The sequence below is a fragment of the Heterodontus francisci genome, chromosome 17 (genome assembly GCF_036365525.1).
Source record: "Heterodontus francisci isolate sHetFra1 chromosome 17, sHetFra1.hap1, whole genome shotgun sequence".
Lineage (NCBI taxonomy): Eukaryota > Metazoa > Chordata > Chondrichthyes > Heterodontiformes > Heterodontidae > Heterodontus > Heterodontus francisci.
In genome coordinates this window covers 82,705,439-82,719,409 of record NC_090387.1, presented here as the reverse complement: position 1 = coordinate 82,719,409, position 13,971 = coordinate 82,705,439, and the positions used below count along the sequence as shown (strand labels likewise).

The 13,971-nt window shown below is 45.5% G+C and overlaps 1 protein-coding gene across 15 annotated transcripts in view; it reads right to left on the bottom strand.

The window, feature by feature from the left end:
• Window positions 1–13,971, bottom strand: part of LOC137379096 (protein MTSS 2-like) — a 206,150-nt gene that overhangs the window by 52,177 nt on the left and 140,002 nt on the right. For all 15 annotated transcript variants that reach the window (XM_068049761.1, XM_068049764.1, XM_068049763.1 and 12 more), the window contains exons 4-8: window positions 9,885–9,969; window positions 9,236–9,327; window positions 8,201–8,275; window positions 3,011–3,168; window positions 1,578–1,685 (exon numbers count right to left, since the gene is read on the bottom strand). In XM_068049761.1, the coding sequence (XP_067905862.1) occupies window positions 1,578–1,685; window positions 3,011–3,168; window positions 8,201–8,275; window positions 9,236–9,327; window positions 9,885–9,969 (518 nt within the window). The remainder of the gene's footprint in view (window positions 1–1,577; window positions 1,686–3,010; window positions 3,169–8,200; window positions 8,276–9,235; window positions 9,328–9,884; window positions 9,970–13,971) is intronic.

Genomic DNA, 13,971 nt, shown 5'->3' with positions numbered 1-13,971 from the left:
GCGCATTCTGACTCGGGCCGCATTTTGTGGCCCGGGTACGACTTTTATACGCTGCCGCAGAGTGTCTGGTTAAAGTTTACGGGTCCTTGACGGTGCCCCTTCCCTTTGGGAGAGGAGTGCGGCAGGGATGCTGCATGTCCAGCCAATTGTATTCCATCTGCGTGGAGCTGTTGCTGTGCCTGCTTCGCAGGAGGTTGACGGGTCTGGCCCTGTGTAGACCGGCCATGTGAGTCATCCTCTCGTCTTACGCCGATGACGTGCTCCTCGCAATCACAGATCCCGTTGACTTGCGGAGGATGCGTGACTGCCAGCAGACCTTTTCTGCCGCGTCCTCTGTGAGGATCAATTGGGAGAAATGTTCTGGACTCCTGGTGGGTCAGTGGCGGGTGGACTCCCTACTGGAGGATTTAACACCTTTTATATGGAGCACAATGCATCTCCTCTATACGGGAGTCCACCTTAGCCCTGCTGAGGAAGCCTGGCCGGCAAACTGGCAGGAGCTGGAGGTGAAAGTCACTTGGCTGGGGTGTTGGACAGGACTGCATTGAGTGTTTTCCTACAGGGGCCGAGCGCTGGTCATAAACTAACTGGTGGCCTCGATGCTGTGGTACTGGTTGGTCACTTTGGCTCCGCCCCCTGAATTTGCCAAGATCCAGAAGAAGCTCGTCGATTTCTTCTGGGGAAAGAGGAAACACAGGGTCTCTGCTGCGGTCCAGAGTCTCCCAGTTGAGGAGGGCGGCCATGTGTGTCCGCACCCAGGCTGCAACTCTCCCCCTTTGGACCGCCCTGATTGCCTGCCCCTCTTCCAAGGTTATGTTTGCACCCGGGTCTTCCTAGAGAAGGAGCATCTGCTGTTCGCCGGTTCAGTTGAGGCCTTCCGTGACCGGTGGGCACCGCAGGGACTGGAGTGCATCATAGGTGCTGAAAATTGCATTTTACTTTAAGTTTTGTTTTATTTATCTGATTTTAAATAAAGTTATTTATTTTAAATAAAGGGGGCCTGGGGAATCAAGATCCCCTCAACAAAATTACAAGGGGCCTGGGATATAAAGTCTACCTTCAAAAAAAAGGAGTTAGATACAGAGTAAAACTCCCTCTGCATAGTTCAAAAGCACGAGAGCCCCCTCTACTGACCTCGAATCCTTTCCAAATTGCATATACTTGCACCGAGGGCAAGATTGCCAATTCAAGGGTGAAATAGCCCATGTGCTGGCCCTTAGATCATGCTTAACAGGAGGTGCTACCCCAACTCATGGTTTAGACATCGATTAAACCCTGGGATGGAGGTTACATTACATTAGTGCCACCCATGTGCTCCCAGCATGACCAGGAGCTGGCCCTGCAGAACCTTGGTGTCAAATATGGGGCAAAGAACAAAGAACAGTACAGCACAGGAACAGGCCATTCGGCCCTCCAAGCCTGCGCAGTTTTGTGCTGTGAGCCCACACGCACTCGGATTTGTCTTCAGCCTGCAAACTCATCATGCACTCATGTCTCTCTCTCTCTCTCTCACACACACACACACACGTTAACTACAGGAGGCTGTAGTGTGAGCACAGCTGAGCGTTTCTCCCTACCTGCTCGCTGGCCGGGGGCAGCTTGTGGGGTTCTGCCGTCTGAACAATGAGATCATCGACGATTGCCTGCAGGTGTGTAATCTCCCCCAGCATTGCAATCTCCCCATCCTAGAAAAACACAGCGGGTTAAACCTGACAGACCTGTTAAATCACTCTAATATCCACACATGGCCCCCTCCCCTCACCTCACTGATTCTCCAAACCCCGCCCCCCCCCCACCCCACCTCACTGATTCTCCAAATCCCCCCCCCCCCCCTCCAAGTGATACTGACACATACTGGAGTGGATTTCCACAGAAATGGGCAGCATTCAAAGAGGCACTGCTTCAGAATAAATACAACCTTGCTGGCACCATGGCCTGCTCACAGAAAATACCCACACACACACACAATGCCCAGCAAAGCACCCCTAAGCACTGAACAGGATAGGGAGACCAGACTGGTTTGTTCCCTCTGCCCTGTTTAGGGTACAGTGTACTGTATCTCCACTCTACACTGGCAGTGAGCTCCTGGAATCTAACCGAGGGGTTCAGATGGTGTATATATAGAATAATGGATATCGGGAAGTGAGTTACAGGCTGGAATCTAATCGAGGAGTTCGGGTGATACTATTGCATTAAGATACAGTGAACGGTGTTTCATTTCGAGTCCTTGCTGATAACGTTAACACTGAGGGGATAATGTTGGCTCTGTGTTCACTCAGAAGCCCCTTTTCTAACTGTCCCAATTTTTATTTCCAGTTGAGTAATTGCCAGCTGACTATTACCTGTCGAGACTCTGGGAGTAGTTTACCACTTACCAATGTCTCATCAGGAATGGTTAATTATGATCTAATCACTGCAAGGTAATTGGCTATTAATCTACAAACTGGGAGATCAGAGAGTCAGGACAGATTAAAATGAATGAAGCTGCACCAATGTTGATTCAAAATGCTAAAATCTTCATGAATGCTTTTAGTGAGGAACGTTAATGTCGGAGAATTGAACCATTTCTCATGTCACCCAGTGACGGTATCAAGCACTCCCAGACCAGCTAAAAGACTGATTTATGATTGTGTTACACCTCGGCCAGAGGTGAAAACCTTCCCACATCTTCCACAATCTTGAGTGTGAAATCTTCTCATTCCTACACCACTCATGATCTGACCATCCTGGACGAATTCTGTGCCAAATTGCCATGGCTTTGTGCCAGGGCATCACTCGAGGCTGTGTTTTGGCTCAAGCTTGTTTCACATCTGCCCCTTTCCAGCCAGCAGCCAATAGAGAGAGGAGAGACTTTCATCCTGTCAGTCTGGGCTAGATTCGAACGCACATGACGGGCACTGTCCATACCCCCAGACCATGAATGCTGTCAAATTCATAAATGACATTTCCTGTTCAATGGTCTTTTCTACCTTTCTCCCCAGTACCGAGCTGGGCTGGGGCTGCTCCTTACCACCACAGGCTGTAAGAAAGTGATGAAAGTGCAGAATCGGCCTCTTTCCTCGATCAGGGCCTTGCGCACGGCCTGTTTCTCTGTCTCCTCCAGTAGCAGGTACATGTCATTCACATCCTGGACCGCATTCTCCACCTGTGGCCTCAGGTCACCTTTACCTGCATTTGGAATATAGAGCAACTATAGCTTCACTGTGGACAAACAGAGGAACAACTCCCTGGGGTATGTGAGGCCTTGTTTAACAAAGGCCTTTCATTGCATTTTAACTATTTAAAGCAATCTGCTGTTATGGATTTGGATTGCTAGTGCACTGCTTGGGGATGAATCCCTGCACAGAATATTTACAATCAATCTAGAGTTGCTGACTCTGGTTAAACCATATTTGGGGTGGGGGGGGGGTGGTGGGGGGGGTTGTTTCATCACATGGCCTCACACCTTTAACCAACTTCCCACTTTCGGTGGGCCGAAGGGCCTGTTTCAGTGCTGTATATCTCTATGAATCATATGTCAATTGGTCAATGGCGACTACAATACCCACAATCCACTGCGCTCCAGAAACTACTCTATCCATGACATAATTATACTGGAGAGTGTGTTGAGTAGGGTGTCATTACATCCTGGGAGTGCTGCAGCCCTACAGGTTTGTTGTGACTTCGGCTGCAGAAGAAAATGTCCCAGTGGTGTTTCTTCCATGTTGTTCGATTAAAGTGACGGATCTTAAATTCCGGGAGACGTCAGCACACCTAAGTCACACATCACAGTCACAATCCCAGCTGTTTTGTGGGAAAGTGGGAAGATGACAAGTGGTTTCCCTGAAGGAAGAGGCTCAAAAAAAACCCCAGGCATCTAGTTACACCCACTAACAGAGGCCTAGGGTCAGACTGGAAGCCTATCCTCCTAGAGCCAGGGAAATGGTACAGGCCTTAAACAGGAGCAAATTTTCACTGAGAGTACAGCTCATAGAAGCTGATATTTCACCATCAGTTTGTTTCAAAAGCAGGACAGAAAATTAAATTTTAAAAAATCCTTAAGTGGCAACAACAACTTATTTATATAGTGCCTAAACATAGGAAAATGACCCAAGGTTCATCACAGGAGCTGGTGATCAAAAGCTTGACCATAAAAATAGGTTGTAAGAATAGTTTCCAGGAAAAAAGGCAAGGTAGGGAAGTGGAGAGGTTTATGGAGGGAGTTCTAGAGCTTAGGGCCTAGGCAACTGAAGGCGCAGCCACCAACAGGGGAACGGTCAAAATCAGGGACGCACAAAGAGGGCAGAATTAGAGGAGCACAGATATCTTGGAGGGTTGTGGGGTTGGAGGAGATTATATAGATGGGGGAGGCGGTGGGGGGGGGTGGTGGGTTGGTGAGGCCATGGAGGGATTTGAAAACAAGGATGAGAATTATAAAATCGGGGCATTGCTTAACTAGGAGCCAATGTAGGTCAACGAACACAGGGATGATGGATGAAAGGGACTTGGTGCAAGTTAGGACACAGGTAGCAGAGTTTTCGATGACCTCAAGTTTATGAAGGGTAGAACGTGGGAGGCCAGCCAGGAGTGCACTGGAATAGTCAAGGTAACAAAAGGCATGGATGAGGGTTTCAGCAGCAGATGAGCTGAGGCAGGGATAGTGTTGGGGAATGTTAGAAGTGGAAATAGGCGGTCTTCGTGATGGTGTGGATATGTGGCCAGAAGCTCATGTTGGGGTCAAATATGGTAACAGACAGTCTGCATCAGCCTCAGACAGTTGTCCAATGGAGGGATGGAGTCAGTAGCTGTGGCGTTTGTACTGGGGTCTAAAAACAATGGCTTCGGTCTTCTTAATATTTAATTGGAGGAAATTTCTGCTCTTCCAGTACTGGACGTTAGTTAGACAAGCAGTCTGATAATTTAGAGACAGTGGAGGAGTCGAGAGTAGTGATGGTGAGATGGAGCTGGGTGTTGTCAGCATACATGTGAAAACTAACACTATGCTTTTGGATGATGTCACCAAACGGCAGCATGTAGATGAGAAATAGGAGGGTCCAAGGATAGATCCTTGTGGGACACCAGAGGTAACGGTGCAAGAGCAGGAAGCCATTGCAAGGGATTGTCTGTCTATGATTAGATTGATAAGAATGGAACCAGGTGAATGCAGTCCCATCCAGCTGCATGACAGTGGAGAGGTGTTGGAGGAAGATTCGTCAACTGTCTCAATGGCTGCAGACAGGTCGAGAAGGATGAGGAGGGAAAGTTTACCTTTGTCACAGTCACACAGGATGTAATTTGTGACTTGGATAAGCACCATTTCAGCACTGTGGCAGGGACGGAAACGCGATTGGAGGGATTCAAACATGGAGCTCTGGGAAAAATGGGCACAGATTTGGGAGGTGATAACACATTCAAGGACTTTGGAGAGGAAAGGGAGGGAAAAGAGAATTGGAGAGGGTGAAAAGAACAGAAGATAAATCATATACAATTCAAAACAGGGTACAAAATGGAAAGAGAAAAGAACATTTATTTAGTCCACTAGTAATTCAAAATCATATTTTACAGAACAAAATTTGAATTCCTGGATGTTTTAAATTATTTTTGCAAATAAAATACAAGTTGTTGTTGTAATTTGAATTAAGGGATATTTGAATTAAGAGGCCTTGTAATGTGCCAGCAGCGCTGCCCGCAGGTCATTATTGGAACTGCTACTGAGTGTGAACCAAGCAGAGCTGTCAGCCGCCTGAGCTGGTGTGTGCAAGAACCCTTCATGGCCTCTTGACAAAGCAAAATGCGGCTCAAATTAAATGTGCTGGGATGGATTGACTGTCATTCACTTACACTGGGGGCAGCCAGACACGACTGCTTGTCCCCTCAGTGGGGTAAACACCAGTATAGTGACTGCTCTTCAACAGTAGTCAGTTCACTGTTCATTTTTACAGGTTAACCTTCGCTTTTAGGATGTGCTGCTTATTTTTCCCCACTCTTTCCCCCTCCTCTCCTGAAGGTGCCCTGGGCTTCCTGTCAGGGTTCAGTTCCACAGGTAGCAGTGTAGCTCACCCAAGTGTAACTTCAGAAATTGAGTGTCAGCAGGCTTGTCAACTGGAGAGGGCATCGCAACAGAAGCCAGTGCTCTCCTTATTCGACACCAACAAACCCACATCTTCCAGGAGGGGGCAGTGGAAGTGGTGGAGTTCTGACTGTTCCTCCCCCCGCCGTCCCGATCCCATCTCTGGGGCCCTGAGGCCAACTCCAGTTCCTTCCCGATTGAGATTGGCAAACTCAGCACAGGCTGAGGACAGACTGAGAGGGTGAACAGTAGAAAATCACCCAGCTTTCAATTCAAAAAGATCTCACATAAAACTCTCCAGCAGTTCACCCCTCAAAATAAAATATTGTGACAAGAAGTAGGCAGAACAGGGAACATTAACAGCTTGAAAAGGCAATTATAAACATTGTACACAGATTTACCTCCCCACAAGGCATTCAGGGACAGTCATGCAACAGCTTGGGTTTCCAAGAGCACGAAGCTCACACCAACTAGAGCAACACAAAACAAAGACATGCCAGACAGCCCTCCCATGATGCAGCAGTCCACAGGCAAATGAAATGGCTATTGAACAGTCAATGTCGCATCCAAGTGCTAGAATGCACGCCTAAGGAAAGGTTGTGCAACACAACCCCCTATCCTAAGGCTATATTCCCTAGAGTTTAGAAGAATGAGAGGTGATCTCATTGAAGCATATAAATTTCTTAAGGGGCTTGACAGGATAGATGCTGAAAGGATGTTTCCCAGGGCTGGGCCGTTTCACAATAGGGGTTCGGCCATTTAGGACTGAGTTGAGGAGAAGTTTCTGTACTCAGAAGGTTGTGAATCAGAGAGCTGTGGATACTCAGTCATTGAGTATATTCAAGACCGAGATCGATAGACGTTTGGATACAAAGGGAATGGGAATAGTGTGGGAAGGCGGAGTTGAGGTAGGAGATCAGCCATGATCTTATTGACCGGCAGAGCAAGCTCAAAGGGCTGAATGACCTATTCCAACTCCTATTTCTTATTTTCACTCCTCAGCCAGTACAATCAATACTTTCCCACTGACTACTCTCAGTGTGAGCAAAAACTCTGTCAGGCACAGTCGGAGTTAGATACAGAGTAAAGCTTCCTCTACACTTTCCCATCAAACACTCCCAGGGCAGGTACAGCACAGGGTTAGATACAGAGTCAAGCTCCCTCTACACTGTCCGATCAAACACTCCCAGGGCAGGTACAGCACAGGGTTAGATACAGAGTCAAGCTCCCTCTACACTGTCCGATCAAACACTCCCAGGGCAGGTACAGCACGGGGTTAGATACAGAGTAAAGCTCCTTCTACAATGTCCGATCAAACACTCCCAGGGCAGGTACAGCACGGGGTTAGATACAGAGTAAAGCTCCCTCTACACTATCCCATCAAACACTAAGCTCCCCACCCATTACCTCTTGGTCTCTCTGAGTGAGACTAACAATCGACAGTGAATCAGTTCAATGCCGTACAATGATCTTTATTATTTATGCGATTGTAGCACTTGGCTGGACACTGAATGTATAAAGTGGAATAAATGAAAATAGCAAACATGTGAGAGTAGAGAAAGCACCGCGTCCATCGGACATGTGACTTACCGAGGAGTTCTACAGGGAGCACAGAGTAAAAGGAGAAAGGAAGAACATCAGAGAAGGAAGATACCCCAAGTGGGAATAGCGGTGTTAATGACTGAGGACCTTGCACAATAGACAGAAAGGAGAGGGCACATCTGGACAAAGTACCCTACCACATCTTCCCTAAACAAACCTGCCCAGCAGTGTAACAGTTCTCGTAAACATCACTGCACTGCTGCAAATACCACAGCCTAAATGAGCCATTGCTGTGGTTATTTTACAATCAATCAGTTACATTCAGTTCTACTGATATCCAAACTACCTCGGATTTTAGACAAGTGTGTCACCCGAGTTTAGAGCAGTGTCCAGGAAGGGGGAGAGAGACTGAATATCAGGAAACTGGATAATGTTTGAAACTGCACAAGAACATTTGTAAATGTATCAGTGATCTGGATATGATGCGGATGCTTTGAGTCTATTCTCCTGCTTACAAGCTTCAAAGCAGTTGTGACAGTGGGTTGGAGAGCTCTATCTGATCCACGTGTCAGGTCACAGCAGACTGATGGGCACAAGCAAATCACTCACCTTTCCGGGCTTTCTTCTGAAGTTTGAGGGTGTCGGATGATTTCTTCTTGATCTCATGCCGAGCTCGTTTATACTCTGAGGAAGGAGGAGCAAATGTTTCACTGTGGGTAGGGGATCATCCGGATTAACACACAGGATTCTGACAGCACTGAAATGTCAAGAGAATCACCTGTGGATCAGTGTCAGAAATCGTACACCCAGATTGGCAACCCATAGACAGGGTTAGACCCATTGGGATTGTGTACACTGGGAGTGACTGGGAGAGGATTGGACCTACTGGGATTGTGTACACTGGGAGACGATTAGACCCCCATTGAGATTGTGTACACTGGGAGTGAACACTGGGAGAGGACTGGATTGGATCCATTGGGATGGTCTACACAGGGAGAGGATTGGATCCATTGGGATGGTCTACACTGGGACTGAACAGAAGGGGTTTTGACACTTGCAATTTATGCACTAGGAATATTATAAAAGAATTTGGCTCATTGGAAATTGACTGATAAAATATCACAATGAATTCCCATCCCATGACTGTTCATATAATGTGCCCACAGTGCACAACTGGAACAGATGAATGGGATACCCGTGTAGGCACTGTATATTTATCCATTGAGTATAGCTATACAGAATTTTAGTTTATAAAATTAATTTCAAATATTAGAAGTAAGATTTACATGGGAACTTTTAGCAAAAGCTAAGTGGTCGCTTTAGGTCTTCTGGATCATTTGATTATCAGTGCATTGATGGGAATGGAATAGAATGGAATGAACATTGGGCGAGCTCTATAAAGGTTGTGTGACGTACCCCACAGGTCACAGCCCAGGGAGTGAGCAGGACAATTGCCCCAGTTTCAGTGTTGAAATATTCAGTGATTTACAACACACAACAGCACCATCCACTGGCTGAAAATGGTGGTACATCACAGCCTTTTGCTGAATGCCTGGGAGTAGGAGCTGGAGCTTTGGACCTTGGCCCTCGTCCAAGATTAAATCTACAAATTAAAGGAGAGGGAGACCGAGTTCACTGTTGTACCTTTGGCATGGTCCTTGTCAAGCTGATTGGCGGATTTCTTCCAGTCTTCTATCCTCTCCTGCAAAGGGTTGATCAGACTCTCCATCAGGGCACTAGAGAGAGTAAATGGCAATGTACTGACCACGAGAGAGAGAGAGAGAGAAGCTGCATCGGCTGCCCTCGCCTTGGCACTGCTTTATAAAGAGGTATCACTCCCAACAGACCATAATGCAGAAACCATTGCTACCTGTACTTTTTTGTGAAACCTTTTTTTTTTAAATTGAGAATTCCTCTTTTCCCATTTACTTTTTCCCCCAAAAGCGTTCAACTCTTGCTGGGAAACAGTTCCACAGGCGCTAGCAGCCTTCTAGCACCTCTCCACAGGGCACATTTCTCATGCGAGCCTTGCCCATGCTGGCAACTACTCAACTGTGGGGGGCATCAGAGTCAAATACAACAATCACCCTGCGTGACATCCACTCACGTGAACCAGAGAGGGAGTTTTTCCTCCCTAACAACAGGCGCTGACACCCACTGTAGCATCCCTGCTTGTACCCAATTAGAGAGCAGCTTACTGTGCCAGTCAGTACCACAGTGGTAGCATTTTGTCCGTCAAACCCCAGCCCAAATGCTTTATTGAATTTTCTGGTCTAAATAATGAAACGCTCACTTGGTGAAATGCCGGAGCTTGGCTTCGATGCTGCGGTGTCTCATGCACATTCGAGTCAAGGCTGAGCCAATATCCCGTGTGGCACCTGGAAAACACAAAAGGATTGGAATCAGCAGGTGCACTCTCCATCACTGGCCAGCAGAGGGCAATAACAGACAGCGTCAGCATCAAGCCTATGGAAGGAGAGGAAATCAGACAGAAACTGCCACAGAAGTGATTGAATTAACTTGACTCATAGCTCAATACCCGAAGCTTCCATTGTGCGGACAGTCTCACAGTTCCTATGCCATGCACACCTAAAGGGGCAGCATCGTTGACTGAATCTTTGGTCATCTGTCCCACCTCTCAATTGGTGAAGGCATCGAGAAGCTCAACCACATAGAGCCGAAGCCCCCAGCTTTGACTCCCACCCACTCTATCCTTTTAGGATGCCGCTGTTAATGACGTTCTGCCTACCACACAAATAAGTAATGTGGCATATGAATTCCAGTGCTGCTGCGATGCCAAGTATGTAGGCTATATGTTCCAATGACTGACAGATCATATCAAACAGCATTCAGCTGTTCACACTAAAATAAAAGCAAAATACTACGGATGCTGGAAATCTGAAATAAAAACAAGAAATGCTGGAACCACTCAGCAGGTCTGTCAGCATCTGTGGAAAGAGAAGCAGAGTTAACGTTTCGGGTCAGTGACCCTTCATCGGAACTCCAGACCTGCTGAGTGGTTCCAGCATTTCTTGTTTTAATTCAGCTGTTCACAATAGGCAGAGTACTGACCAAACTCAACCAGCCCGTACTTACGAAACTCAGAACATGATGTCTAATGTTAGATGTGATTCTGCGATTGGACAGCACTTACTGAACAATCCCGAGTGTGCTAAGAATTACATGAACAACCAATTTAAGATCATCAGTCGGGCTCGCAACATGGCTCACTTACGCTTGCTAGAAACTGCTTATGTTCATACGCAGGGACCTGTCCTCGGCAGGCAAAATGAACATATCCAGGCATTCCCCCTTTTTTGAATTAAACTTTCAGGCAACCATCCTCTGCTACTAATGTTATAGAAACTTCCAAGCCTGTTTGTGAAGAAGACACTGAGACTAGGATGCTTTGGTGGAGACTGTTTATTGGCTTTTCTGCAGAGTTTACTTTTCCACTCCTAACAACACCCAGCCAGTTCTGGCTGGCTGTTTATACGTACATCTAAGTACAAATAACTAACAGTTCTCTGGTGCATTCTCCTTGGCAACACCTCGACCAGAGTCGATTTGCCAACCAATCAGCACCTTTTTCTCGTGCAGTATAAATGGTTGCTCCCTTTGAAATTTGGTATTCTTGCATCTGTCCTGATGAGTGCAAGACAAAAAGCCTGCCTCTTTTTCAGCAATACTCATGTTCTGTGCTACCACGCGACTATTCATTGAAAACTCTGTTGTCTGTGTCCGTACTTGCACCAAGTCCCATTCACCTATCATCCCAGTACTCGCTGACCTATGCTGTCTCCTGGTCAAGCAAAGCCTCGGTTTTAAAATTCCCATCCTGGTTTTCAAATCCCTCTATGGCCTCGCCCCTCCCTATCTCTGTAATTTCCTCCATCCCCACAACTCTCCAACTGTGCTCCTCTAATTCTGGCCTCTTCAGCATCCCTGATTTTAATCACTCACCATTGATGTTAGTGTCTAATAAGTTCTGTTAATAGATGTTAAATACCTAGTAGTTGAAGGTAATAGAGTGAACAGGGGTTGGATGTTGATTAATTAATTGTACTCAGATGTATATATATGGGTATTGTTGGGAGTGGAGAAGTAAACTTGGTAGCAAAAGCAATAAACAGTCACCATCAAAGCATCCTAGTCTCAGTGTCTTCTTCACAAACAGGCTTGGAAATTTCTCTGACATTGGTAGCAGAGGATGATTGCCTGAAAGTGAAGATTGAAGACAAAGATTTGTTTTCAGAGATGGGATTAGAATTGGAGTTATTTTTTTTGAGAAGACTGTAATTGGAGTTTCTTTTTGGAGAAAGATGACTTAAACCAGGTGTAAGGTGTCAGGATATGATTTTCCACCGCTGTTCTGTGAAGCCGAACCTTGCGATCAATGGAAGAATGAAGTTGATCTACAGACACGGGTTATGTCCTTAGCAAAAAGGAAGCAAGGAATAGCCCTTGCACTTTCATTTCCTGCCAGAAGCAAGATCAGGGCAAAGCGCTCTCGGAGCGAGAGGATCATCGTTTGGACAATCTCTTAAAATTTATGGATAACATTTATACGAAAGATGACTTATTGAGTGCCTATGAGGCATGGTTGGACTTTGATAAATTTAGAAAAATGGATGGTTCTTCCATAGAAGAATATATTATGGAGTTTAACTGACTACATGCAAGGTTGCAATGACTCTACTTGGAAATTCCTAGATCAGTGCTTGCCTTCAAATTGTCGAATTGTGCTAGGATATCAAACATGGATAGGCTCTTGGTATTAACTGGAGGTAGATTCAAAGAAGAGATACGCTTTTTGATCAGACGTCTGATGCCCTGAAAATTTTTTGGGGAAAACATTCCTTTCCGGCCACTTTCGTGGTGCAAATGGGCTCTTCAGCAGTGACACTGAAGGTGGAGGATACAATGCTAGCAGCATTGGAAGGTTCGGAAGGCAAGGATGATGCTACTGATAATTAGAAGGAATTGTACTGGTCATGAGAAGCTTCAGTCCAGTAATGAGTGTCCTAGTTCCACATTCGTTCAATTGCACAATACTAGACAGTGGGTGTATGTCCACAGTATGTGAAGTGGACTGGTTCAGGTGTTACATGGATTCTTTAAGTAAAGAAGACTGAAGTAAGGTCAAAGAATACGACAGTTCTACCTGTTTGGGAATGATAACACGTTGAAATCACTAAAAAGAGTGGTAATTCTGTGTAAAATAGCAGGGGTAAACCATTTTATTAGTATGGATGTAGTATCCAGTAACCTTTGCTGTTAAGTAAACCATCGATGAAATTGGATATGGAACACGATAAGGCGATTGTCTTTGGGAAATCTATAGCTTTGCAGTTTACACAGTCGGGACATTATTGTATTCCTTTAGCAAGACCTAACATCTCTAAGCAGGATGTTAAAGAGGTATTAATGGCATCTGGGGGTAGGGATTTAAAGGAGAAAAGGCAAATTATTTCAAAACTACATCAACTGTTTGCACATTCACCTTGTCATAGGTTGCAGATTCTGTTAAAAGATGCAGGAGTAATAGATGATGACTACACCAAACTTATCGAAGATATCAGTGGAAAATGTGATATCTGTAAAAAAAAGATGCCATCGACACTCATAGTGAGTCTCCCATTAACAAAGGACTTTAATGAAACTATAGCGATGGATTTGAAGCTATGGGATAAAGACAAAAAAAATGTTCTTCTAAACTTTATGGACGTAGCGACTAGATTCAGTCTGTCAATAGTAATTTATAGTAAAGACAAAAAAGTAATAGTGGACGAGATAATGGAAAGGTGGATAGGAATGGAACTGGGAGCACCGGCTAGGTTTCTAACTGACAATGGAGGAGAATTTGCCAATAATGAGTTCAGGAGTGTGTGTGAAAATATGAATATTGTAGCAATGAACACGGCAGCAGAAAGTCCTTTTAATAATGGAATTTGAGAGAGAAATCATGCTGTGATTGACGAAATGCTTCAAAATAATTACCTGACCAGCCATATTGTAAATTGACTACTGCTCTGGCGTGGGCAGTTCATGTAAAAAAAACACGCTTCATATGGTTGGGGACTACAGTCCCTATCAATTAGTTTATGGCAGGAATCCAAAACTATCTTCAGTAACGTGAGATCATCCCCCCGCTTTAGAGGGGACTACAATTAGTTCAATTTTTGCGGAAAATTTGAATGCCATGCATGCACGGAGAAGAGCATTTATTAAGGCAGAAGTCTCAGAAAAAAATCAAGAGCTTTGAGTTGTTGGATGAGGCCATCAGTTATAGGCACTGATGACAAAGGTGATTTTGCAACATGGCAACCAAACTGTACATTCCTCGCGGCTTATTGGCACTGATTATACATTGACAAAAT